The sequence below is a fragment of the Phaseolus vulgaris genome, chromosome 6 (assembly GCF_051622355.1).
Source record: "Phaseolus vulgaris cultivar YP4 chromosome 6, ASM5162235v1, whole genome shotgun sequence".
Classification (NCBI taxonomy): Eukaryota; Viridiplantae; Streptophyta; class Magnoliopsida; order Fabales; family Fabaceae; genus Phaseolus; species Phaseolus vulgaris.
Window position 1 is genome coordinate 23572801 of NC_143503.1, and position 24977 is coordinate 23597777.

A 24977-nucleotide genomic window follows, 5' to 3' on the forward strand; every position below is an offset into this window, starting at 1 on the left:
TATATATGATCATAAATCAACATGTTATTGTGTATATGTTTGATCAAATATGATTTCTTGGTGTTCACATAAACAACAAGTTGTTTCTTAAAATAACATATAAGTTAAGTATCAAAATATAGCAATTGTACTTTAAAAAATAGCATGAATATCATCTCTACTTCAAGAGCTTTGTGTTCAAACTAACACTCTAATCTTATACTTCGACAATCTTAATATTATTCTTGTTGTCAATCCGGTTATACAATCTCAATTTAAACATGTTAAACTTAATCTTCATTTTATTTGTGATCATGTACAACAACTAACAAAATTAATTCATATATCAAAAGTTTTCAAGTTGTCCACAATTTTCTCTTTCTTGTTTCCTTATTCAATAAATAATAAATTGATATAACAATTTTTCTTTTTATATTCTCTTATTTTTCTTTCTATAATAACACTCAATTTTTATTCACTAATAATCAATATCACAAATTTATGATTTTTTTTATTTATTAGCCTCCACAATGTATCCAATTTTTAATCATTGCATCAAACAGAATTTAAAAAGTTTTAAAATGGTAGGTACACTAATAGAAAAGCATTAACCATTATAACAAAAATTTAAAAAGTATTTAATATTTGAAGTAAAAGTCGGGACACAAAAGGGAAAAAAAGTGTTGTTTATTAATAAATTTAAACAAATCCCACTTTGGTTAGTATTTAAACGTGTAACTTTAGTTCTTATAACAATTAATAGCCTTTTTTCATAATTAGAAAATTTAGGATGTATTATTAATCATCAAAACTTTGGTTAGTATTAATGTCATTAGTGTCCAAATAAGAAGTAACTAAGTTTGTTTATTATTTATATAGCCAATTTTATAAATAAAAATTTAATTTTAAATAATTAATAAATATGCAAATTAAATTCTGAGAGAAAGTAAAACAACAAATGTACATGGTTTTAAGCCATAAATTTATTATAGTTTTAGATTTAATTTGTCATTATTATGTGGGTAGGAAAAACTCTTTCGTTAGTTTGATGATCCCAAGCTCTACAAAATAATAATAATAATAATGAACAATAATAATAATAAGAAGAAGAACCTGATTTGATGAATGATGGTCGTGGTTACCGAAAATAAAGGCGAAAAACCTCAAAAATGTGTATTGAAAAAAGAAAAAAAAAGAGTCACTCTCACTATATAAGACGTTATTTGGACACTTTCACAAGTCATTCAGAATTTGGATTTGTATGTGGCAAAACAGAGTTTCATGTCACTCATCTCACTCACCCACAAACCAATCACACCAAATCTAGATTCAAAGATCGCTTCTTTTGCGAAAGAAAACTCCTTTTTCTACTGATTCTTTCAGTTTTCCGATGAACTATCACCACTGACACTCAAAAACAGGAAACCACTTCCGTCCTGTCATTGGGTTTAGGCCATCTCTTCAAGAGCCATGAAAGATCAAGAAGGTTCAGGAACTGACAGCACCCCTCTGTTGGAGACTCAGTATGCAGACTGTCATCATGTTGAAAGAACAGGTTTCTCCTTTTCTTCTTCTCTCATCTTAATCATCATTTTTCTTCTCAAAGACAACTTTTTTTATTTGAATCATACTTCTGCATTGTTATTGATTATCATTAGTAATCATATCACCTATTTTTATTAGAGAATCTGAATCTGTTACAAGAGGGTGATTGTTAACCATCTTGTATTGTATAAAGATAGTCATTCATCCATTAGAAATTGACAAATTTACTGATTTTTATATTGAGATTAGTATCTAGAAATAATGACTTCTGATTGCTTGATTGATTGTTTGTGTAAACTATGATGGGAAATTGAATTGAATTGTGGATGATGAATGTGAGAGTGATGTGATGCTGTGAATGATGATGGAACAGGAACCGTTTGGACTGCAGTGGCACACATAGTGACAGGAGTGATAGGGTCAGGAGTGTTGTCATTGGCATGGAGCATTGCACAACTTGGATGGGTTGGAGGGCCTGTCACAATCATTTTCTTTGCCTGCATCACTCTCCTCTCCTCTTTCCTTCTCAGCAACACCTACCGTTCTCCAGACCCTGAACATGGCCCTCAAAGGAGCTCCTCATACCTTGATGCTGTTAACCTCCATAAGGGTAATCTTCAAGACTTTGTTTTTACCATTTTTTTCTTTTCAGTGTTGTTTGTGCTGGTGTTTGTTGTTATCTATTTATGATGACACGTGATGGGAGTAAAACCTGGAGGCAATCACGGGGTCAAAAGATTTGTTCTGTTGTTACTTTGCAACAGATGGAAATTGGTATTTGATGTGTGTGTGAAGTAGTTGAGTTGTGTCACGGAAACTACATCTTTTCATTTTGTTGTGTGCAGATTCAGATCACAACTTCCTTCTGAATGCTTCTACATCTTTCTCATTACACTTTCTTCACAAGCCACACTGAACCACATAAATAACAAGAGAGAGTGAGAATCTTTAAATAAATAATTGAGTCTGATGAATAATTTGTCCAGACTTCTCTCAGCTGTGTTTCAACCGAGAAATTTAATAAATTTGGAATGTTTGAGATTTAAATTGCTTTTTTTTTATCTAATTTCAATAAAAATGTTTTTATGTGATTTTTTTAAAATGATTTGTTTGAGTAAATTCATTTAAGTTTAATACGAGAATTTAATTTTTATTAAGTATAAAAACAAATTTAAATATATGTCAAGCACAAAAAGAGAGAAGTCACATGTAAAAGTAGATATGATTTTTTAATAATAAAAAAAGTATGAAAATTTTAAATTCTTTTTTTTTCGAATTTTTTAAAATTTTAGTTTATTTTTTATTTTTACCATATATTTTACTTCATAATATAGGCAAGTCCATGTTGGTAGGGTGATTTGTTAAGGTTATACTTTATTATATTTATTTTTCTATAAAAAAAATTACCTTTTCAACCGTCAATTGTAAATACTAAGTTTTTTGTTGGAGCACTTGTTTATGCCAGTTAAAAAGTATGTGAATTATATACAATTAACCTTCGCTAATTTTATATTGAGAAAGATCACCACTTTTACTATTTAGTGTTAACATGGTGTTTATGATAAACAAGAAGTCTGGTGTGAAAGACATCATGATGGTGATGATGAAAGAAGTGGCAGATGGGCCATGGTGAATATTGGTACTGGAGCTATTGTAGGTTATATACTCTATAATTAGTGAAATTTCTCCTCTTGGCTTCTTTTCTTTCATAGCATTAAGGCTTAACATGCATTTGTCTCATATTATCAAGTGGTAATGAGTAATCTAGTTGGTTTGATATCAATTTTGATCAAATATGGTAGCAAGTGTAGAACATTCTCTTGACCTGTTTCTTTACATTGGATGGTTACATTACAGGAGAAGGGAATAGTCGTTTCTGTGGTGTTTTTGTGAACATAAGCTTGTATGGTTTTGGAATTGCTTATGTCATTACTGCTGCTATCAGCATGAGGTGTGTTCACTAACTTATCAATGATTTTCTCTCGTTTTGTATTTCCTTTTCCTTGATTTCTGCTACTTGTTGCAACCAACATTTCTCATATGCACTCCACCATGAAAACATGAGGGTGTTCCCAGAATATCAGTATACCAATATTGATAAATAGCAACTTCATTAATTTGGACTGTTCTGTGTGACTGCAGAGCAATCCAAATATCAAACTGTTACTATGACAAAGACGATGAAACAAAATGTGGATTTGCGGGTCCATATTTCATGCTTATTTTTGGGGCTATCCAAGTTGTTCTGTCACAGACACCCAACTTCCACAATATTCAGTGGTTGTCAATTGTAGCAGCAATTACGTCCTTTTTTTATGCTTTCATAGGAATGTGGCTTTCTGCTGGACAAATCAGGGGTATGTTCATCAGTATCTGATTATTGGTGTCTCTCCTTAGACACAGCATGAAGTTGTTTGAAAGTGTATAATTCTATTTTGTTTTGACTTTCTGGCAATCATTTGATCAGAAAATGGATATGCTGAGGGTTCCATTCATGGAATCCCTACTTCCAGTGGAATGGATAAAGTATGGCTGGTTGCTCAAGCGCTTGGTGACATAGCATTCTCCTATCCATTCTCAGTGATTCTCATAGAAATACAGGTATCTATCTCTAAGATAATCAGAAAATGTAACTTTACCACAGCTTTTTGGGAAAGCTTTAACAATTATAAGGTTAATATAACTTGTTACAATTCTTGAAGGATACTTTGAAGTCGCCTCCACCAGAAAACCAAACCATGAAGAAGGCCTCAACAATATCTGTCATTGTCACAACATTTTTCTACCTCTCTTGTGGGTGTTTAGGATATGCAGCCTTTGGTAATGATACACCAGGAAACCTTTTAACAGGGTTTACATCTAATGCACAGCATTGGCTTGTAGACTTTGCCAATGCTTGTATAGTGATTCACCTGGTTGGTGCATATCAGGTATATATGCAATGTTATAGATATCTTGATCAAATTTTATTATAGTGTATATGCTATCCTTGCACTCTCCACCATTTCTCTTGCTGATCAATGTGCCATGTGTTGTTTTATCTTGTTCTGGTGCAGGTGTATAGCCAGCCACTTTTTGCCAATGTTGAGAATTGGCTCCGTTTCAAGTTCCCGGACAGTGAATTTGTGAATCACGTATACTTCTTGAAGCTCCCTTTGCTGCCAGCTTTCCAACTAAATTTTCTCAGACTTTCTTTCAGAACTGCATATGTTGCATCAACAACTGTGATTGCAATGCTCTTTCCCTACTTCAATCAGATTTTGGGAGTTTTGGCTGGAATAATCTATTATCCATTATCTATATATTTTCCCGTGGAAATGTACTTGAGTCAGAGCAATATTGAACCATGGTCAGCTAAGTGGGTCATGCTTAGGGGTTTTAGCATCGGTGGCTTTGTACTGGGACTCTTCACTCTCGTTGGATCCATTGAAGGGATAGTATCTGCAAAACTAAGCTGAAGAGCTTTAAGATCTCTCTTCCGGAATTGGAAGTTGAACGAGAAATTAGATTGTGGTTGCATATTTTTGTGTTGAAAATCAACATTAATCATGGGCACTAGGCGCCCTCCCCCCAGCATAAAGAATTCAGCATGGAAGATTGATGAATTCAAGGTTCTGCTGTTCTTCCTGTTAAGACGTAGTGATAAAAAAGTGTAATTGAGTGGCAGAAGTTTAAAATTGCATTTGTTTCTTGAGACACTAGTTAGTTACATCTGTAATATTTAGTTAAGACGCAATTTTTTTGTCATGGAATAAGAAAGTTGAGCAGGTCCGGTTTTTGAAGCAGATTTTGTCACGCCTTCATTTCACTGCATGCTTCAGGCTCTGTACCTGGAACTGCGTTTTACTTTTCAGTCTTGAAATTAATTTACACAAGTTTTTTTTAAATGAAATAATATATATATATATGAAAAGATTATTTCAAACTAATTTATACATAATTTAAGTTACATAAAAGAATTTTATTTTATTTTGTAAAATTCTTTGGAAGAAGTTCCTTTTAAGATCCTAATGATCCATGCTCTTATGCTGTCAAGGGTTTTCACCAAAAAATAGTAGCAGAATATATGTGCATACAAACTGGTTCTTGCTTTAAAAATTGTTAATACGTGTAATGTATAAGGGACAAGTAATATACTATAGAAATTTTAGTAAGTCCACGTATACACAAAAATAGTAAAATTAACGTCTCAGTTATCCAAACTACGTCTGTGGTTATCGCAGAAGTATTGTGAAAAGGAAGAAAAATATTTATGGAGTGTGGGATCCATGGAGGGTCTGTTTTGGTAAGCATAGTAACAAGGAAGATTAATGAAGAAGAATTTGATGGAAGAGTGAAACGCCGCACGTGGAGCTTGACATAAGTAACGTTGGATAGGATCTATGCGTGCCACTCTTCCTCTGAAGAAAGATGAGGAGGTTTTGTGTGATCAAAGCATAAACCTACCCAACATATGCATTAAGCACACAAACTATGAGCAAAGCAGTCAACAGGGAAAGAGAAAGAGAAAGAGAGAGATGTTGACCAAGCATCTTGTGGGTGAGCTACCTACCTTCCCCTCACACGCTCAATGGCGTTGAAATTCTTTAACAAAATCATGCGCCTTTGATGCCTTTATGCCATGCAATTCCAATTGGCACCCCCTTATATATTAAGAATAAGAAGCCTACCAGAAAAACAGAAAAAAAAAAGATACAAACAAAAACCAACTCAAAGAAATATTCCACGTCTTCCCTTTTGGCCTCAAAGAATTGAAAGACGGGTAGAGAGAATTCACAAGTTGTGGCGAAAGAAAGAAAAGATAATTCTTATACTCGAGAGTGACCTCAATTATTCTAGTTCTGACAAACCTCAAAATAGGAATTTGTTTCCTAAGAAATTGAAAAGGAAAAATAATAGAGACATGGGGCGTATTCCATGCTGTGAGAAGGACAACGTGAAAAGAGGACAGTGGACACCTGAGGAAGATCACAAACTCTCCTCCTACATTGCACAACATGGCACTCGCAACTGGCGTCTCATTCCCAAGAATGCCGGTTAGTCCCTCTTCACTCTGTTTATATTCATATCACTGTCAGCAACAACAAATACAAAGCATTTATCTTTCATTTTGGTCACGAAATAGGCCTCCAGAGATGTGGAAAGAGCTGCAGGCTAAGGTGGACTAACTACCTTCGTCCTGATCTCAAACACGGCCAGTTCTCGGATTCGGAAGAGCAAACGATTGTTAAGCTTCATTCAGTTTTTGGTAACAGGTGCATTGAGCGTTATCCTACATTTAAGTTACTGTCGATAGCGTACTTGATTGATTATCTTTATCTAATTGTTCCATAAATGCTTCTTAAATGGATGTTCAGATGGTCACTGATAGCTGCCCAGCTGCCAGGACGCACAGACAATGACGTCAAAAACCACTGGAACACCAAGCTGAAGAAGAAACTGTCAGGCATGGGTATAGACCCTGTAACCCACAAGCCATTTTCCCATCTCATGGCTGAAATTGCTACGACATTGGCACCCCCACAGGCAGCTCACTTAGCTGAAGCAGCCCTTGGCTGTTTCAAAGACGAGGTGCTCCACCTTCTTACCAAGAAGCCAATTAACTTCCAGGGCCACCATTCCGCTGCATCACTGGGGAATAGCTTCACTGATTACATTAATTGTAAGCCAGATGAAAAGGACGCAACTGTTGAGAAGATCAAGTTTGACCTATCCAAGGCCATGCAACAAGAACCTGAAATGATGCCCTCAAATAAACCTTGGGACACCACTGCAACTACATCTGCGAGTTTTGCGATGCCATATAGTGTTTTCCCTACAATATCTGGTTATGAATTCTCTCCAGCATCTTTCAGCAATAAAGGGGATGCATCTCCATGGAGCCAAAGTGTATGCACTGGAAGCACATGCACAGCCATGGATCAGCAGAGCCAATTGCATGAAAAACTCGAAGAGGAAAATGGTGATGATTCTGAGGCTACGAAGGAAATTAGAAATCTATCCAATATATTCAACTCAGATTGTGTCGTGTGGGATCTACCGGCTGATGACTTAATTAACCCCATGGTTTAAAAAAAATTACAGAGCAGAAGAAAGTTAGAAGCTCAACTTGAGACTAGATTAAGGAATAAATTTCTTAAAAAGAATATCAATGGTACAAAATGTAGATAAGAACTATTTTTACAACTATGAATACAGTCAATACACCAAAAATAAAAAAACATACTTTCCTAACTATTATTTTCAGTACTCTCTCCCAATAGCATCTTTGTATTTTTAATCAAGCAAAATACGATGACGAAGACGATGTGTCAGCCAGTATCTGTGAATATGGAGAGAAAATTAGCAAAAAAAATAAAGAAACAAAAAAACAAAAGTAATAATCAAAAATTTTAAACCACATAATTTCTAGAGATAACTACCTCAAGTTGCTCTTCAGTAAATAATTCTTTCTGAACATTCCATGTATCAGCATGGGTCCGCCGGAACTCTGCAACTGCTTTAGTAACAGTAGATTTGATAGGGGATGGCTCCCCGCTAAAGCGGGCCAGTAGTGTAACATGATCAGGCAACCAACTGAAAGAAAGTAGTTAATGCTGTCAGATACAAGTAGAGGAATCAATAGACGCCTTCCTTTGTCCCCAAAACAAAAATAAATTCATGTCTGTTACCCTTACAAATCTAGAGTGTAGAGCTGAACACAAGTGCTTATAGCTCAAAATATACAAGTAAAATTTGTTTCTCATTTCGCAAAAATATTTTGGAAACGTCTCTTGTTCACTGAACTTCAGATAAATTCAATTTTACCATCAATTGGAAAAAGTAAGATTTTATATTAGATTATGACCGTAAGACTACCACTTAAGTCATTTATACTTGTAACAGTATAGGAGCATCATATATTTTTGAGGTTTGATATTGCTCCTTTTTATATACTCACAAATGAACTCAAATTTCCTTGTCACGCAGAAATTGAAGACAACAGTACCAAAATATTGCATAAGCCAGGGATTTCACAATATGAACAAATAAACTTTTGTTTTAAGAAAAAATCAACCAAAAAAATATTAACCTACAACTGCATCAAAAGTATTATCCCAGTAGTATTGACGTAATGTTAATTTTTTACAGTATCTCGTTAAGTTTACTTCACTGAATCATTAGAAGCATTCGAAATTACCAATACAAATCATATGCCATGGATGACTGGACAAACCTGGGCATGTCATATGGAGCGGATAATACAGAAGCAACCAAAGCTAGTACAGCACCATGAACAGAGGCTATTGTTGAACCACCAGAACGTGCATTTCTGTATTAGAAAAAATGTCCCCACTTTAACAAACTTGGCATGTTAGAGCTAATAAAAAAAAAAGAATTTGCTAGATGACAAACAACAAAAGTGTTCGTAAGTCTATCTTGTAATAACTGTGCCCTTCGTGCCTACATGTTAGATAAGGAAACTGATAGGAACTTAATTTATTAAGGAATTAATAAGGAAAATTCCATAGAAGAGAGCTTTGATTAAAAAGGAAAAATGCAGTACATAGAAAACTACGACTAAAATAATAGATATCCGATCAGAAAACCTTCTCTTCCCAAAGGCAAGAGCCACTCAAAACTACCCAACTGCAAAGCCAACCTCTCATTTCCCTGCACGTCCCTAGTATCCCCCATACAGCCTTTAAATTAAACACAGTGCTTCCCAGACTTATTGTTATCAAGTTTGTCATAGCAGCCTAAAATTAAACTACAAATACGACATCCACAAGACCATGCACAATTGATGATGATGTTATTAAATTCAAAGAAATGAAACAGAATGTAGGCTTGCTTTGAGATCCATTTCTGTACAAAAGTAACTAAATTTCCGAGGAACAAGAGGCAAAGAATAACCTTGACTTTCTTCTTTTATATACAACATTTGCTTCCCTATATGCGCTATCACGGAAATCTGTAGCCAGGTCTTCATCTCCGCCCTTCATTAAGCCTGCTAAAACGGCCGCAGCATGCTCTCTTACCTGGTGAAAAGATTAACACGGAATGTAAATGACCTCCCTAAAATATACATTGATATGGATTGTCTGCACAAGGAAAACTGTTATTGGGAACTACAAAATAATCATTTTAAAGTATAACATGCTTTCCTCTACAGCCAAATCACAAGCTTCCATGTAGTGCAATCTGGGTCCTATACACAACCCTGTTTTTAAAGGCACGAGAGGTACCTTACTACTAAAAAATGTAGTGTCGACTAAGGTGAAAAGAGTACAATGATGGGCATGTTCTATAAAGTACAAACATCCCAAGCCAAATTACCCAAATTTCTTATTTTTAAATTTAAAAGAGAAAAAAAAGTATTTTGCATTTCTATTCAAATAACTTCTAAGAAAGAACTTGCCTCAATTTGATTGTCTACTAGTAACTTCTCAACAGTTCCCCAAATTTCTTGCTTTTTTGAACTTGAGAGAATGAAAGTGTGCCTGTTAAAAAGGGAAAAAAACTTTTTTTGCTTCAGAACAGACAAAAGTGTGAAATCACCTTAAATAAACGAGAATATATATATATATATATATATATATATCAGTGAGAATCTCTGTGAAGTACAAGTTGCAGATATTTAAGAACATGGATACCAATACAATAACTGCTAAGCAAATATTATCTCATGAAGCTAGATACATGTAATGAATAAGGCATTTGAAGTATGGTATGCCAAAGCAAACCTGACAAAATATCATTATACCTGTACATGAATGTACGCAGATATGTCAACGTAGCAGATCTAGTCCGCCAGTTGGAGTCATTGGCAGCAGAGAGAATCACAGATACAGCTTTCTGAAGGTGAGGTTCCCAAACGATCATCCATTTAAGCAATTCAAATGCTGCCTTGGCTAATGTCGACAAATCCTTATTTGATGTTTCCTTCAAAAGAAAATAAAATTATTCAGAAGCATGATAACTAATACCTACCCTACTTGAACAATCATAGAACCAAATAGAACAGAATATGAAAAAGATACTTTTTACACTTTTATTTAATACAGATGCTCTACAGGTAAAAGAATGTGAAAAGTATCGCCTTCATTAAGTCTTCCAATAATAAGTTATGAGAAATTGACACTTCTATGTCTGTTTTAATGATCACTAAACTTAAGTAATCAATTGAAATACACCTCAATTGAAATGTCCTCAGACGAAAGGAATCACAAGTATTCATTCGTAGCCTCAAATATTAAGAGTTTGAGAGATTTCAGGAACATATATTCTAGATTTAACTATAAGCTTTATGGGCAATCTTGTTACTGTTTAAAACATCGGCAGAACCAGAACATTGGAAAACCAGGTCAATATATCAACCTAAAATTAATTCCTGGACAATGATAGATGCCCAAAAATTTGAGTTACTAAAGAATCAAGTGCAAAAAACTCGAGAAGATTAAAAGCATGCGCAATAAACCAAACAAATTGTGAAAAAGAAGAATAAATCAATGAAAATCACATGATAAGAAATCGGATAAGTTGCAGTCAAACAAGTAAAAGTTCAAACAATTAAAGTCAATATATAGATTGAACCTGCAAGCAAATCACAGGATACAGAAGCCCCACAAGCACGTCAAGTAGATATGATGATCTCCCGGACTTCAATGATGAGATGATGAAGTAGAGTAGCTACAGATATTTGGAATAGTAAATAATTAGCAAATAATCTGAAGTAAAAACAAAATATAAACTGTCATTATTGGTACCGTTTCCATCCATTTCATATCATCTTGTGAATCACCATCTACATGCCCATTTTGAGAACTTCCGTCTACAGGATTCACTACTTTATCTGACTGTGTAGCAATCTGAATGTTCACAACTGCTTCAGCTGCTCGCTCTGTAAGAAACTGAACCCAGCTTTCATCTTTCATCAAACTATCAACATTGTCACTTCTCTCATCCTGATGACTCGAATGGTATAGCCTAATGTTAGAGCACAATACAGAAAGGGTAACCCCTAGAGCCTCCCTCACCTGTTGTATAGACAAATTGAAATAGGTCAGAATCACAAACAAATAATAAACTTGTTTCAACTTGTATATTCATATTACTTAACCCAAAAAAACTTCCACCATCCATCATTTATTTACACCACTACGACATTATCCCAATGTAAACGATGGATGTGTTGAGAAGAAATGGAGATCATATGTGTTCATATACAACCAAACCACACATAAGTTAAGAAATTGAGTATTTTGACAAATTTCTTCCAAAGATTTTCCCTTTTTTGTCTAAAAGACCTTACACACACACACACACACACACACACACATATATATATATATATATTAGAGATAAACAAAAAACACAATTTATACTAGTAAACTCTTAAGGATACTTGCTAGTATATGCCTAAACAATCAACCAATTCAAGTGATTAAATACGCCTGCAAAATCACTTATCCCTTAGTCCCCTTTCTTCACATAAATTCTAAAGAATGTAATCCATTAGCTAATAACAAAATGTGGAAAAAAAAAATCGAAGGAAACAAAGAAAAGGTTGCAAAAAGTTAAAACACTACATCCAAACAGCAGAGCTCCAAGGTAAGATGAAGACAAAAATTGTAAGGATAACCAAGAAGGATAATGTGCTTCACTAAAGCATATAAATGAATCTACAAAAGGAAATGAAATTAATTTGATACAATTGCATAATAAAAACATTGGTTCAGTTCAATAATATTGAGCGGTTATACCCAATTAATTAGAAACGAGAGCTTTGACTTTTAATACAACACAATCTTTCGAAAACATGCTTATTGAAAACAGTGTATTTTCAAACTTAAACATCATTACATTAATTTGTCCATGGAATTGATCACATCAATCAGTCATAATGGTACAAGTGCAGCCTAAGGTGCAGTAGTATTTTAACCATTTGAATGACTATCTAATATGAATTTTAAACCTAATTTTTTTTCTTGATTAGGAAAATTCATTCAGATAGTTTGTTAGTATATCAATCAAACCATACCAAATTATTATCCTGAATCTAGGTCAACTATCCAGTTTGTCAAATCCTATAAGATCTGGACACAAGGCATACAAATAAGTTCAGTATGAATTAACTCTTAACAATCAAGGTAATATATCAATTGACAAGTGCGCCACTTTGAACAAAGCATGGAGGGCAAGAATTCGGTTTACAGTTTTATACCTCTGACAACAAATTGCAAATATAGTCAGTGTTGAGGCTAGTTGTATTTGAAATGGATAATGTTTAAAGTGACACTGTATATTATAGATAAAAATATTTTAATCATTATGAATTTCAAGCATAATCAGTCCATGGTTTTGTAGTTTCATTTCCTGACACTAATTGGAGCATAGGAAGGAAAATATTCAATTCATGACTGATTGAACATATGATATCAGAGGGAACACTTACTTGGGCTGATGAGTGACACATATTTCCAAGAACTTCCTTCAGAAGTGTATTGTGGAGCTGGATTTCAGATACCGGCATTTTCTGTGGGGATATTTCTATAAGTGCAGCTGCCAGAAAAGTATATCGCTTGGCTGTTACAGTGGTAGCTACTGTTGGGGGTAAAGATGTCATCAAAGAATCCAGAATTTTCTGTCTCAAAAGAGGAACCCTTGTTCCATACTTTCCTTTACCAGTAACTGCATACCGTATGCAAGATGCCCACTCTGAAACTGATTCAACAGATTGGGTTAAAATGATATTCTTCAACTGAGGCATCAGCCAACTCTCCCATGTTCCTGATAAACCATCAATATCAGAATGTAGCACACCCGCCAATGCTTCAGCAGCTACACATTGCTTAGACCTCTCCTTAGCAGTTGTAAAGTCATCTACTGCACCTCTAAGAGCCATTACAACAGGCATGCCACATTCTTGTACTAGTCGTTTAAAAATACGTGCAAAACTTGAGTAGAATGTATCACTTCCTAAAAATGAAATCCAACTTGGTGTACGTGGCCATGAAGCCGAAAATTCAAAATAAAAACGTGTTATGGATTTGTCTGCTAAGCTTTGGAAACTTGAATCTCCCTGACTTCCTCTGGAAGCAGTTTCAGTATCAGATATTATATGAACATGAGAAAGACTAGTCAGTGTCTCGGTGAAGAAACCCTCTTCCTGGAAAGTTTGAGTTAAAGTTCCTTCAAGCGATGATTTTACATGCTCTTGCAAATCCTCAAGTTCATCTGATTTCACATCAAGAGACGACTTATATGGTGATTCCTTTAATAGTGTATTCAAAGCTGAAATTGCAAGTATCCTTGTCTGAGGAAGTTGACTTTTCAAATTCTTCAGAAAGTGTCCTATATGAGTAACAGCATGATTAAAATAAGCACATTGAACAAAATCAGAGCAGTAATACTGACTTGAGAGTGTGCAAAAGGAAAGTTCAATAAAATAAAATACACAAAGATCTAAAAGCAAACAAGAAGCTATACAAACCAGCAGTTTCACTCAGAATTTTAGATGATGAATTTGGATGGTTTTGAGATGCCAAAGCCAGAAGAAGCAGAACTCTGTTAGCCATCAAATTATACCTGAAAAAGGAAACTATTAAATCAATGTTTTAAATATGAAAGAATCTACAAACACAAAGTTTAAACTTGTTAAAAAATTGTTAGGCATCATGTAAACTAAAATAAATAAGAAATAGCAGAGACAGAATCCAAATATGCATGAGCAACTCATCTATCATCATTGGAGTCAAATGATTTTCAAGCTAAATGATTCAACACTCACCTCCAATGCAAGCCAGTAGAATCAAAACTCATTGAACAAATCTGAGAAACCAAATCTGAAAACCCCAGTCTACCAGTATGATTTTCTTTGTCTGAGATCCTGAAGAAGCTTCTAGATATTCCAGAAAATTGAATGTTGTACTTCACAAAAAGCTGTTGAAACCAGGGAAACGTTGAATCATATATAGCACATAATGAAACTGTAATAATTCAATGTGGGATATGTTTTACCTCATTAATTGCTTTCTGAGCTTTCAAGGATTCATGATGAGAACTTCAAAAAGGAAACCAGGAAAGTATTATTCTGTAAAGCTACACAAAACAACAAAATTCACCCAAAGCATTAAACAGAGAAAATGGGATTACCTTGAAAGAATTGCCAAGATAAATGAAGAAAATGACTTTGGATCCTGAAATCAAAGAAAATAATGAGACATAAAAGAATTAAATATCCAGAAAAACAATTTTAAGACATCATCCTTGAAAATCACCGTTGTCAGATGCTTGAGAACTGTTTGTGAGGCAAGGACTGAACAAGAACCCAACACTGCATATTCCTTGGCATTGAGATCCTGCAAGTTATTCGTAAGAGTGATAACACATTTTGAAATCAAAGATGGCCATCTCTTAATCAGCTTCACTAAAGATTTTCCTGCAAGCCTGGATCATATCAGAAATTTCAATCAGCCGTAGAAAAGTACTGTGGCAGCATTAAGAAAGCATGTAAGATAATTGAATGAGATACTGTTTAAGTTATAGAATTTTACTATTGCACTTTGTTTGGTATAGGTAAAATATGTGAGATATTGAGAGGAGAACGAAAATATAGGGCAGGTTAAAATTCAAGCTGTTTTGTTGAGATAGATTAGTAAGGAGAGAAATTAGAAGTGGCAGGTCCCACTTGAAAACATTCGGAAACAAGTCATGACAATAAGTCGGGAAACTAATCTTAGAGAATTTTCTAAGATAAGATAAAACATTTTCATGTATTCCCATCAGCTAATATCCACAAGAAAGAGAATCAATATAAACATTTACAAACCAATTTGAAGAAATAGAAGCATATTGAAAGACAGTTTGAATTTTACATTGATACCATCACCCATATTTTTTCTGTGTTCTACTTCTGAAAGATAACTAGTTTCATTAGAGAAAATGAATAGATATCCACCTAAGAAATCACTAGATAGATGATTCTCATTAGTGGTTTTCAGCTATATAAATTAGTTCGTTTGCCAGGCTGAATAAATCAAGGATCGACATTACAGGCAAAGCAAAAGTCTTGGTTAAACATGAATGAAGCATCATGCTTTTGAGTATAATTTGAGGAATAAAACATAGTTGTCAGTTCTGGTTAGTGGCAGGTACCAGACAAGAAAATGCCATGGCAGGAGAAAGGAAAGCAGGCTGGCTGCTATTTTAAATATTATAAACAATTTATGCCACATATAAATACTCAAATTAAAAAATGTATATAAAACATTAAATAAACTCATGAAAATAATAATCCAAGTTTTACATATTCAATCACTATCAATCTAGGAGAAATAACTAATAAAGAACATAGGAATGAAGCCAAACAATGAGAGATGAAGGCAAATTAATTGGAGTTATAAAAAAATACATTAGACAAAACTTAAGATAAAACATAAGGCGGTTGAACATAACCCGAGGAATAATAGACCTGTAATATGTAAGTGAAGAAAAACAAAACACCAGAAAAAGCAGAGTGAAGTGTAAACACAGACTGATAAGAGTGAGATCTAACAAAACAAAGAGGAGCATATTCCCATGAATGGCTGGTCGGGTTGGCAAGACACAAACAACAGTGAGCAGCAGGTCAGACAACAGAGATCAAAACTAAGGCAAAAAAATTTCAACGAATGACTGAGGAAGAAGAGTTTTGAAACATAACCTTTCTTAAGGAAAAATACATTAGAAAATTGGGAAAAGCCCATCTCAGTGTTCACTCCAAAAAAAAGACTAAACAACATTTCAAGGGTAAAAATATGGGTTTCAAAAGCCCATCATTACGGTGACACTGTAGTGTGAGAAAAGCTGTTAGTTGAGCTAGGGTTGCGACCATGATAACTGCTACTGAATTCTATGAAAGGAAATTTGACATTAGAATCAATACATGGCGTGAAGATTAAACTTCGGCAGTGACAGGTGATCCTCTTAATTTCCTTTGTCTTTTCCTTCCTACTTATTATAAACAATTGTACACAATTTTAAAGTATTTTCCATGTTAGATCATTAATGATGCAAAACTCCAAATGGACTCAAAGGCCTGTCTTTTTGAACTAATTTCATTCTGTTATTCTTTCCTCCTTCAAAAGAACTCAGGATTCTTTGTTTGTTCATTTAATATGGCTAATCTAACAACTGAGATTAAGCATGAGGATTGATATGCATACATGCATACATACTTGTGTGTATATATATATACATATATACACACACATATATATATAGATACATATATAAAATCAAGTGCTAATGCAAAAAAATAGAACATATAAAACATTTATGTTTCAGTTAGCCAAGGGTTTCTCACTTACAGGCGAACAGTTTCATAGCTATGCAGCGAGAGATTCAGCAAATCATCCATCAAAATAGTCACATGTTCAGATGGGAAAAAATTCCCACCTGTACGGTAAAGATGATAGGATGCTTGTGAAGACCTCCAGGTACTGTGCATAAATGCCTTATCGATAAGTGCCCACCTTGGTCTGGATAGACAACAAGCATCAGAAATTTATTAAAAATTGGTCTTGGGAAACTGTTCCTGCAATCAAGAAATATGAGTTGTCTACCAATACCTTTTTTTTCCTCTAGAATGGGATGATACAATGAAATTAATGGGGGGTTCTATTATGGCAGCAGATTCTAATTTCCAAGCCTGCCTATGACTAGACCACTCATCAAACTCCAAACTTCCTGTGTAAAAATGGGAATAAAACAAAATTAGCCAGTGCATATACAAACAATACAGTGTAATATTTGAAAATTTATGCAGACATAGAAGTGGATACCATAGTTTCCTAAAGCATCAATGATGCGAATAATCAGTATCAACAGGATGCTGTCATCTGATTTTTTCTCCAGGACATATCTATTAAGCAAAAAAAAATTATCAGGATTTGTGAACAGCAACATAAGTTTAAGAAACAATGCACAGCAGCATAGAATGATCCTTACTTGCAGGCTACATGTATAATATCAGCAGCTTTTTCCCTCAGAGCAGTACTACCAACAGTACAACCTGTTGCCCCAGCAATTAAAAACAGATGGTTTGAATCTTCCTTCAATCCATTTCTAGAGTCTGGAACAAAGTCAGGCAAACATGAAAAAAGTCCTTGCAACGCTGATTCAATACGTAGAAGAGTCACTTTCAAATGCTCTTTCTCATCCCCTGCATGACAAATTACATTCAATATTTAACAGTTAAAAATTTGCATTAGCCTAGTAAGAACTTCCTTCATGGAACACTACCATCCAAATATGTCTGCATCATGATCAACAAATTGTTATACCAGAAAGCAGTGGGAGAAACTTCATTTCAAGAAATAAAAATTCATAATCAATACTAGATTTTAACCATCTCAAAAGGGAACTCAAATAATTTATCTAGCTAAGGATGACAGGGTAAACCATAAACTTCTTGAGACAAACCTTGATCTGCATGGATTTTAGTCTGGCATATTTTCAACAGATCATCCAAAGCTGACTGGAAGTGAATGTCTATAAGCTCATTTGCAAATTGAATTTCTTCATCACAAGGAATATGCCACTTTGGAATAAAATTTTCCTCAGTGGAAAAACCTTTTGTGCTAATCCATTCCTCAAGAGCAACAGCATCAGGGTGACTAAGAACACACCTACAAAATAAAAAATTTAATGTTTGAATTTCCATAGAAATATATAAAACCACAGAATCAGGGCAGAAAAAACTAAATAAACATAGTCAAACACTTATATATGCATACCTATACTGATCAATTGGATAGTAATGAATCTGACTTCCAAGAAGAGACCGAAGAAGATGATCAGCAGCCCCATTAACCTGTCATCAGAAGTAAAAATCAAATTTAGATTTGGAACCAACGGAAACTCCACTATTAACCACAAAAATTCATATTTATCTGTAACATAATCAACCTATTTGAAGAAAAAATATAAACATGGAAAGAAAAAGACCTTCCAAGATGGTGAGTCAAAAGCCAAGAAGACAGCTTCTTTGAATTGATCCTTGTAACGAAGGAGTGCTGGACCTCCATATGTGATGCAAACTGACAATATCTTAAGTTGATAGTCAATTGCAGCCTCAAGAGCTGGTGAAATTGTTGACCTAACCTGAAAAAAAGTCTCAGCTTTCAAGAAAATCCAGAAGCAACATAGCAGTAGAAGATAATCACAGGACCAAGAAAGGTACCTTTGATGAAGCAGAAGCATCAAAAACTCCTCCTCCTCCAAATCCAGTGCGTGGTGTTCCTTTCAAAGAAGATATCACAGACAGTAATATTGGCTCAACAAGTTGACTAACTGCTTCTTCTGGGTTTGAGTGAACACAGGCACAACAGAGCAGTCCAACCTCTGCAGCGGCACCAGGAAGAATATTTGTCCTCACAAACTTAGAAATTTTCTTCAGAGCCTATTGACATATCAGTCAAGTGCAAGACGATATATTAGCCGAGAAATTGAAGTAACTATTAAGTATTTTAAACTCATAAAGTAATACCTGATTATACAGTGAATTGGAAAGCCTCCCAAACAGAATTTCAAGCACACAGAAGTAGTATGGACCATCATCAACTAGGAAAGTTCCTGCTGCTGCTGATGACTGCAGACCTTCATTTCTAATGTACCAGAAACCAGTTACCCAATTATAAAGCATAATAACATAAATCCAGTTAAAAAGTATGTTTTCAAACAAAGTAGCATGCAACAGAGGGGACCTTAGCACTGTTACTCACATAACACTGCTGGGTTCCAAGTGTTGAAGTAAGGAAAACAGACGGCATAAGAACTCATCTAGCCACTCTGAAAAGCGGACCATAGGCATAAATGATAGGTCATCAATTTTATCATCCAATAAAGCCAACTGCATTTACAAGGTATATATGGTTAAGACTCACCAATATAAGAAGCTATTTATTCAATATGTCAAAAAGCTGAAAGCTTACATTTGAAAATATGGAACCAATTAATTGCATGGTAGCCAAGGTTTTCGGAGGGTCATTAGCATCCATGCCAAGTAATGCATTAGATAATGAAACCCCCACAAGATCAACGAATGTTTCATCACCACCACCAAGATCAACTGGTTTCGTGGAGCAAGCTGATACAGATGTATAAAATAGTGAACGCCCAACAAATGCCACTGACATAACTGCAATTTTCAACTGGTGGGTGGCAGTCATCTGACTAGGCAAAATGAATTTGGTCAGAAAAACAAAGTAATCTTATCATATATAGCAATTATAGATTGACATGAACATATCATACCATGTGGACAGGCTAAAAGAATTTGATCAAGAAGAGAAACTAATCTAATCAAATATATCATTTATACATTGACAAGAATATATCATGACCTTGAGAGACATTCTATCAAGAAAAAATATTATGCTTTCAATATGCTATTGATTCCACATAGCTAGTAAAATTTAACAAAAACATTCATGAAGCAGTACTAACCGTCTCAAGGGCCATACGGAACCGAGATGCCACAAATGGCAGAACTAATGAGGGTTCTACGTAGGACAGTATAGAAGTTGCTGCAGCAACTGTCTCAGAGAGATGCTCATTCTTGCTGTATTGACCACGGTCGATTAACTTAAGCACTGAATTAACAAAGAAAACCCTCTCTGATTCCCCAAGATGCTGTTCAGTGGGTCTTCTATTATTTGTGTCCCTGTCATACCAAACCACTTCAGTTGCAGAAAACAGACACTAGATGACAAATTATAATTGATTCTTACAACTGTTCATTCTGTAGACGCTTTTGAAATTGAAACACCAAATGAAACAAAAGTCGCTCCAGTGAGTAGGTCCATCGACCTCCGTTTGAGGGATGATAATATCTACAGGAATAAATGGCAGCAAAAAAATTAAGTAAATAACTGAATTGAAGAGAAAGCAAGCTTAGTTAAGCAAAGTATTTGGAGCAATAAGTGAGTAAACAAACTGTTCCAAAATGTTGATCAATTTTTCAAAGTGCTGTTGTGATGGACTACCAGGCTTTAGTAAATATACCTGCAGTTGCAATTAAAAAAAATTACTAAACTAAAATTAAAAAATCAGAACATGCTTCCAATCTTAGAATATCACAGAAGTAATAAAGCATTTTTGCTTACTATTGATTTGGAGATAGCCTTTGCAGGTGTAGAAGTTTTATTAGAGAACAAGAACCTAGTGTTTCTTGGGACATCTAGTGAAAAGGGGTATGAACCACTTCCATTTGCAACAGGTACCTATGATTTACAAGAATGGAATGAGGGATAGATCCAAATGACTAAACAAAGTGTGAATCTCATAAGGAAACGTGTGCAGATATAGATCAGTTAGGAATAGGTAATAAAATTTACACAAAAACACAGCAGGGAAAAACAAGGGTGTATGAATAGATCAACTAATCACAATGGTGTAACCAAAGGATGCACTATTTGCTTCATACAAGAATTTGAAAATGCATCAGCTAGCTTCGTTAGCACAGTAAGTACTTCACAACAAGAGCTAAAAGTTACACTTCAATGAGCGTGTGTGCCTTCTGTGATGCTGCTTGGGCATTTGATGTGGATGATAGACGGCCAAACCTAGAAGCCTGTCTCTTTCTAGGACAGAATCTAATCTCCTGGTGCTCTAAGAAGTAGACTCATGTTGCTTGCTCAAGTGCTAAAGCATAATACAGAACCTTAGCCTTGGAAGCTACTAAAGTCATTTTGGTTCTTCGTGATTTCTAGGTTCCTACCAGAACCCGTATTATCTACTGAGACAATCCGAGTAGTGTGGCTCCAAGTCACAGTTATGTGCTTCACTCTTGGACTGAGCACACATAGTCAGATATTTTCTTTGCCCAGGAGAAGGTACTGATAAATCTCTCATTCTTGACCATGTTCCTGCTTAAGAACAAGTTGCTGACATTCTCACCTGGCCTCTTCCCAAGAGGCTCAGTTCTAGAATCTAAGAGACAAACTCAATAGTTCTCGGCTGCTCATAGCTTTCACCCTAAGTTTGTAGAGGGGGAGACAATATATGTGATTGTATATTAGCTTATGTATTTTAGTTTCTGTTGCAAGCAATACCAGATGTAGTTAGTTATGCCAGCAGCAGTTTATTATCCTAGCTATCAATTATGTTAGGGTCTGTTTGGTCAAACTTCTCCATAAAGACTACTAGAAGAGAAAAATAAGAAGAAAAAAATTAAATAAATTTCCCATAAGTTAAAATTAGTTAATGCACAGGTAAAAAAAATATACATTTAGAGAAGTCATACGAGAGAGTTTCTAAAAATTATGCATTAGGTGGGGGAACCTCAAGGCTTTAAGTACCATATCAAGTAGTTTATTCTACTCGACGTGGAACTCCTAACAAAATCTAAGTAGCAATAACAAACAAGGTTATCGATATTAATTTAAAAAAAGAAAGAGGACAGGAATAAAAACAAGATTTAAGCTTCAGAGAGATAAACTGTATCTATTTCCTAATCATTTTCAATTAATACACGCCTGGAGCTAAAATATTTAATAGAAGTGTAAATAAAACCAACCTTGCCAGAAGAATGCAAAAATATCTTATCAAACATTCCCAGAAGAATTTACACACTCACCTCAAACATATTCAAGTATCTAGCAAAAAGCAAAGGCAAGAAGCAGTCCCAGTCAACATTGTGGTAATTTTTTACAACACGAGCTATAACATCTGCCCATTGATTGTTCCAGAATTGGCAATTTGGTATAGATTCCCACAAGTCTATACACTCTGTTATCCAATCACTGCCAACACAATTATAAAATTTTATTCAATAGGAAGTCATGTCATATATCATCAAAAAAAATCTAAGAATTTTATGCTTCTTACTGGGTAAAAAAGGCCTGATTATCAAGATTTGTTGGGAGAAAGAGTCTTGCAAAGCCTGAACCTTCAAAGGATGAATTATGCCATGGGTTTTGCAATAAAGATCTACAAATTACCCAATGACCCAAAGAGAAAGGAATTAAGAAGAAGACAAATTAAATAAACTCAAATTGGGAAAAGAGTATAATTCCTAAAGCAGGTTCAGCATGATTCCACTCAATGGAAGTATTGATCCACAGGAAATTCACGTTAATTCAGCTCATCCTCAATACCAATAAAAAGTTCAAAACGAAATAAAAGACAAGCTCTCAGTAATAATTCAAGATTATGAGGAAACATCACCAAAGCACTCACTTAAACTCAGACCATATCTCTAAGGCAGAACCTGATGGGAAGAATCTCCGGCAGGACTGGACAAGGGAAGTTATAGTTTCAAAGTGTCGTTGTCTTATTCTCCAACCTTCTGGACCTGTACTTCTGCAGCGAGAATATAATTCAAAATCCCCTACCAACAATTTTGTAATCTCATATGCAGAAAAAAAATAAACTGTTAAATATGTTCAATTCTGTATTTTGATTCAGTAAGAGACAAGAGATTATTACGTTCAAAAGTAACTGGAAAATAAAATACAACACTGAATACATAGACAAACTTAAGCTTATAGCAAAGTTAACTTGTGGATTTACTGCAATGTCAAGCATTAAATCGTTGGGATTAGTCTTCATTTCTTTTATTTTTCCTTTGTTTTCATTGAGCTACCGAAGAATCACAAATTAAGTACAGAATAATTTTAAACCAGTTAAGGCTGAAGCAGAAACAGTACCGATATAAAACTCACCTAGAAAAATGTGTGCTAATCAGTGTATCATACAGGGGCCTCCATTCAACTGTCAGTGTAATCTTTTTCCTATATTTGTTGAGTAATCTGACTACTAAATTTCCCCATCTAACCTAATAAAAGAAAAATGACAAAATCATTTGAGAGCAAGCAGAGATACAAAAAAGAAACACTCCGTGTCTCATCCAAGACAAAATGCAGCAGCACCTGAGCATAAAGCTTATTATGGGCCGCATGAAATATCTCAAGGCCCATCTGAGCAAGGTTGCGAACATCCTCCAAAGAAACATCACTTTTTGCCTTTATGAAACTGCACAACAAACATAAAAGTTAGATTCAACCTAGCAACAAGCTCTGTCTGAATACAAGCTGAGAGGGAAATTATAACGCCGTTTTGGAAGCACAACAGAGCCATTACTTATAGCCAAGGTGATTTCACGAACGTGATTTCAAATCAAGCACAACAATTAAGGTTTTTTTTGGAATGACAACAACAGCAATTATGGCTGAAACAACTGCATTTGTCCAAAAATTCCTACAATCTCAAGGTTTGTGATGAAACTATGAATGCTTAGTCCTTTTCAGTGCTAGTAAGGCATAAAATAACTTCACAACAAACAGCGGAAGAAATTACTTAATCTTGTTCGGAATAACTTATTTAGAAGAAGAAAAAAAATCATCATTTCCCAGTAATTAAGCAGAATCAAACATGCAAAACCAATTATAAACTAAGTCAACCCAGCACTTTGCGAAACTATCCTTCCGTTGACATAAATTGCAAAACTGCTCACAAAACTACGAGTCTCACACTCCTAATAAGCCTTTAAGTAACTTCTTCCCAACCTTCTATCACAAATTCAATGTCATTTCCTAGTAATTAAGAAGAATGAAACATGCAAAACCAATTATAAACAAAGTCAACCCATCATTCCCCGAAGCTATTCTTCAATTCACATAATCTGCAAAACCGCTCACAAAACCGTGAATCTCACACTCCTCAGCGTTTAAGTAACTCCTCCGAAGCCTCCGATCACAAATTGAACAGCATTTCCTCACGGCGCAAACACGAAAAAATCTCGCACCACAGCACTAGCTAGAGTAAAAACTATAAAACAGAAAAAATCAATCGAGGCGATATTCCAGAATCTTCTCAATTAAGCCGTACGGCGGAGAAATACAGCGAAAGCGAAAGCAAAAACAGACAAAATGAAAACGGAAACGAAAAATTAAGGATGAATTAGGGAAAAGGAAGAGGCGGAGATTGGAAATGAGAGTTGAAACTGACAGGTCGAGGACGGAGATGAATTTGAGAGTGGAGAAGACGGATTCGGGATCGTCAGGTCGGAAGGAGGACTTGACGGCAGCGATGACGCGAGTGAAGGAGTCGCGCTCGGCGGCAGTCTGAGCGGCGACCGGCGGCGGAAGCCATGCATTGTAGAGATGCATTTTGGTTTCAGTTTTGGTGAAATGCTAAAAACGAAGATACAGAGAGTTTGGTGGTGGTGTTTGTGTGGGAATGCGTGCATATATATAGGATTGAAGATTGAGAGCAACTTTGTGAACAAGAAAAAGGTGAATTGTTGAGTCGAGTCAGAGAGAAGATAGAGAGAGAGTGTGTGTGTGTGTGTGTAAAGAGTTATTATTATTGGAGCAAGAGGAGACTTAATTAGGGGGTTTGCATTTTCAGATTGACTTTACTTCATTTCATTAGTTCAGATTCAAGGTGCGGAATTACTTTAAACCTTTTTTCATTTTTCTTTTCTC

The 24977-nt window shown here is 35.0% G+C and overlaps 3 protein-coding genes across 4 annotated transcripts; 2 read left to right on the top strand and 1 right to left on the bottom strand.

The window, feature by feature from the left end:
* The first annotated feature begins 1165 nt into the window (after positions 1–1165).
* Positions 1166–5306, top strand: LOC137831404 (putative amino acid permease 7). Its single transcript, XM_068639073.2, has 7 exons — positions 1166–1534; positions 1898–2134; positions 3382–3475; positions 3667–3881; positions 3992–4125; positions 4227–4454; positions 4581–5306. Exons 1-7 carry the CDS (start codon positions 1450–1452, stop codon positions 4980–4982), a joined length of 1395 nt encoding a protein of 464 aa, XP_068495174.1. The 5' UTR covers positions 1166–1449; the 3' UTR covers positions 4983–5306.
* Positions 5307–6290: 984 nt separating this feature from the next.
* On the top strand, positions 6291–7596 carry MYB80 (myb domain protein 103). Its single transcript, XM_068639075.2, has 3 exons — positions 6291–6560; positions 6650–6779; positions 6882–7596. Exons 1-3 carry the CDS (start codon positions 6428–6430, stop codon positions 7594–7596), a joined length of 978 nt encoding a protein of 325 aa, XP_068495176.2. The 5' UTR covers positions 6291–6427.
* Positions 7597–7644: 48 nt separating this feature from the next.
* On the bottom strand, positions 7645–24892 carry PA200 (proteasome activating protein 200). Of its 2 annotated transcripts, none has more exons than XM_068639074.2 (35): positions 24499–24892; positions 23421–23523; positions 23214–23326; positions 22729–22851; positions 22378–22479; positions 22127–22292; positions 20655–20771; positions 20486–20553; positions 20280–20381; positions 19996–20212; positions 19482–19718; positions 19272–19399; positions 19037–19154; positions 18731–18949; positions 18496–18651; positions 18285–18361; positions 17971–18176; positions 17497–17710; positions 17331–17410; positions 17118–17235; positions 16857–17027; positions 14787–14955; positions 14662–14705; positions 14527–14569; positions 14297–14448; positions 14000–14094; positions 12962–13860; positions 11274–11543; positions 11101–11196; positions 10271–10449; positions 9926–10007; positions 9421–9545; positions 8741–8836; positions 7947–8100; positions 7645–7846 (listed from the first exon to the last, which is right to left on the bottom strand). In XM_068639074.2, the coding sequence occupies exons 1-35, from the start codon at positions 24657–24659 to the stop codon at positions 7805–7807; spliced, it is 5442 nt and encodes a 1813-aa protein (XP_068495175.1). In that variant the 5' UTR covers positions 24660–24892; the 3' UTR covers positions 7645–7804. The 2 variants fall into 2 exon arrangements, with proteins under 2 accessions (XP_068495175.1, XP_090159612.1); XM_090303486.1 differs by having other exon boundaries at positions 22760–22851; positions 24499–24846.
* Between the last annotated feature and the right edge of the window lie 85 nt (positions 24893–24977).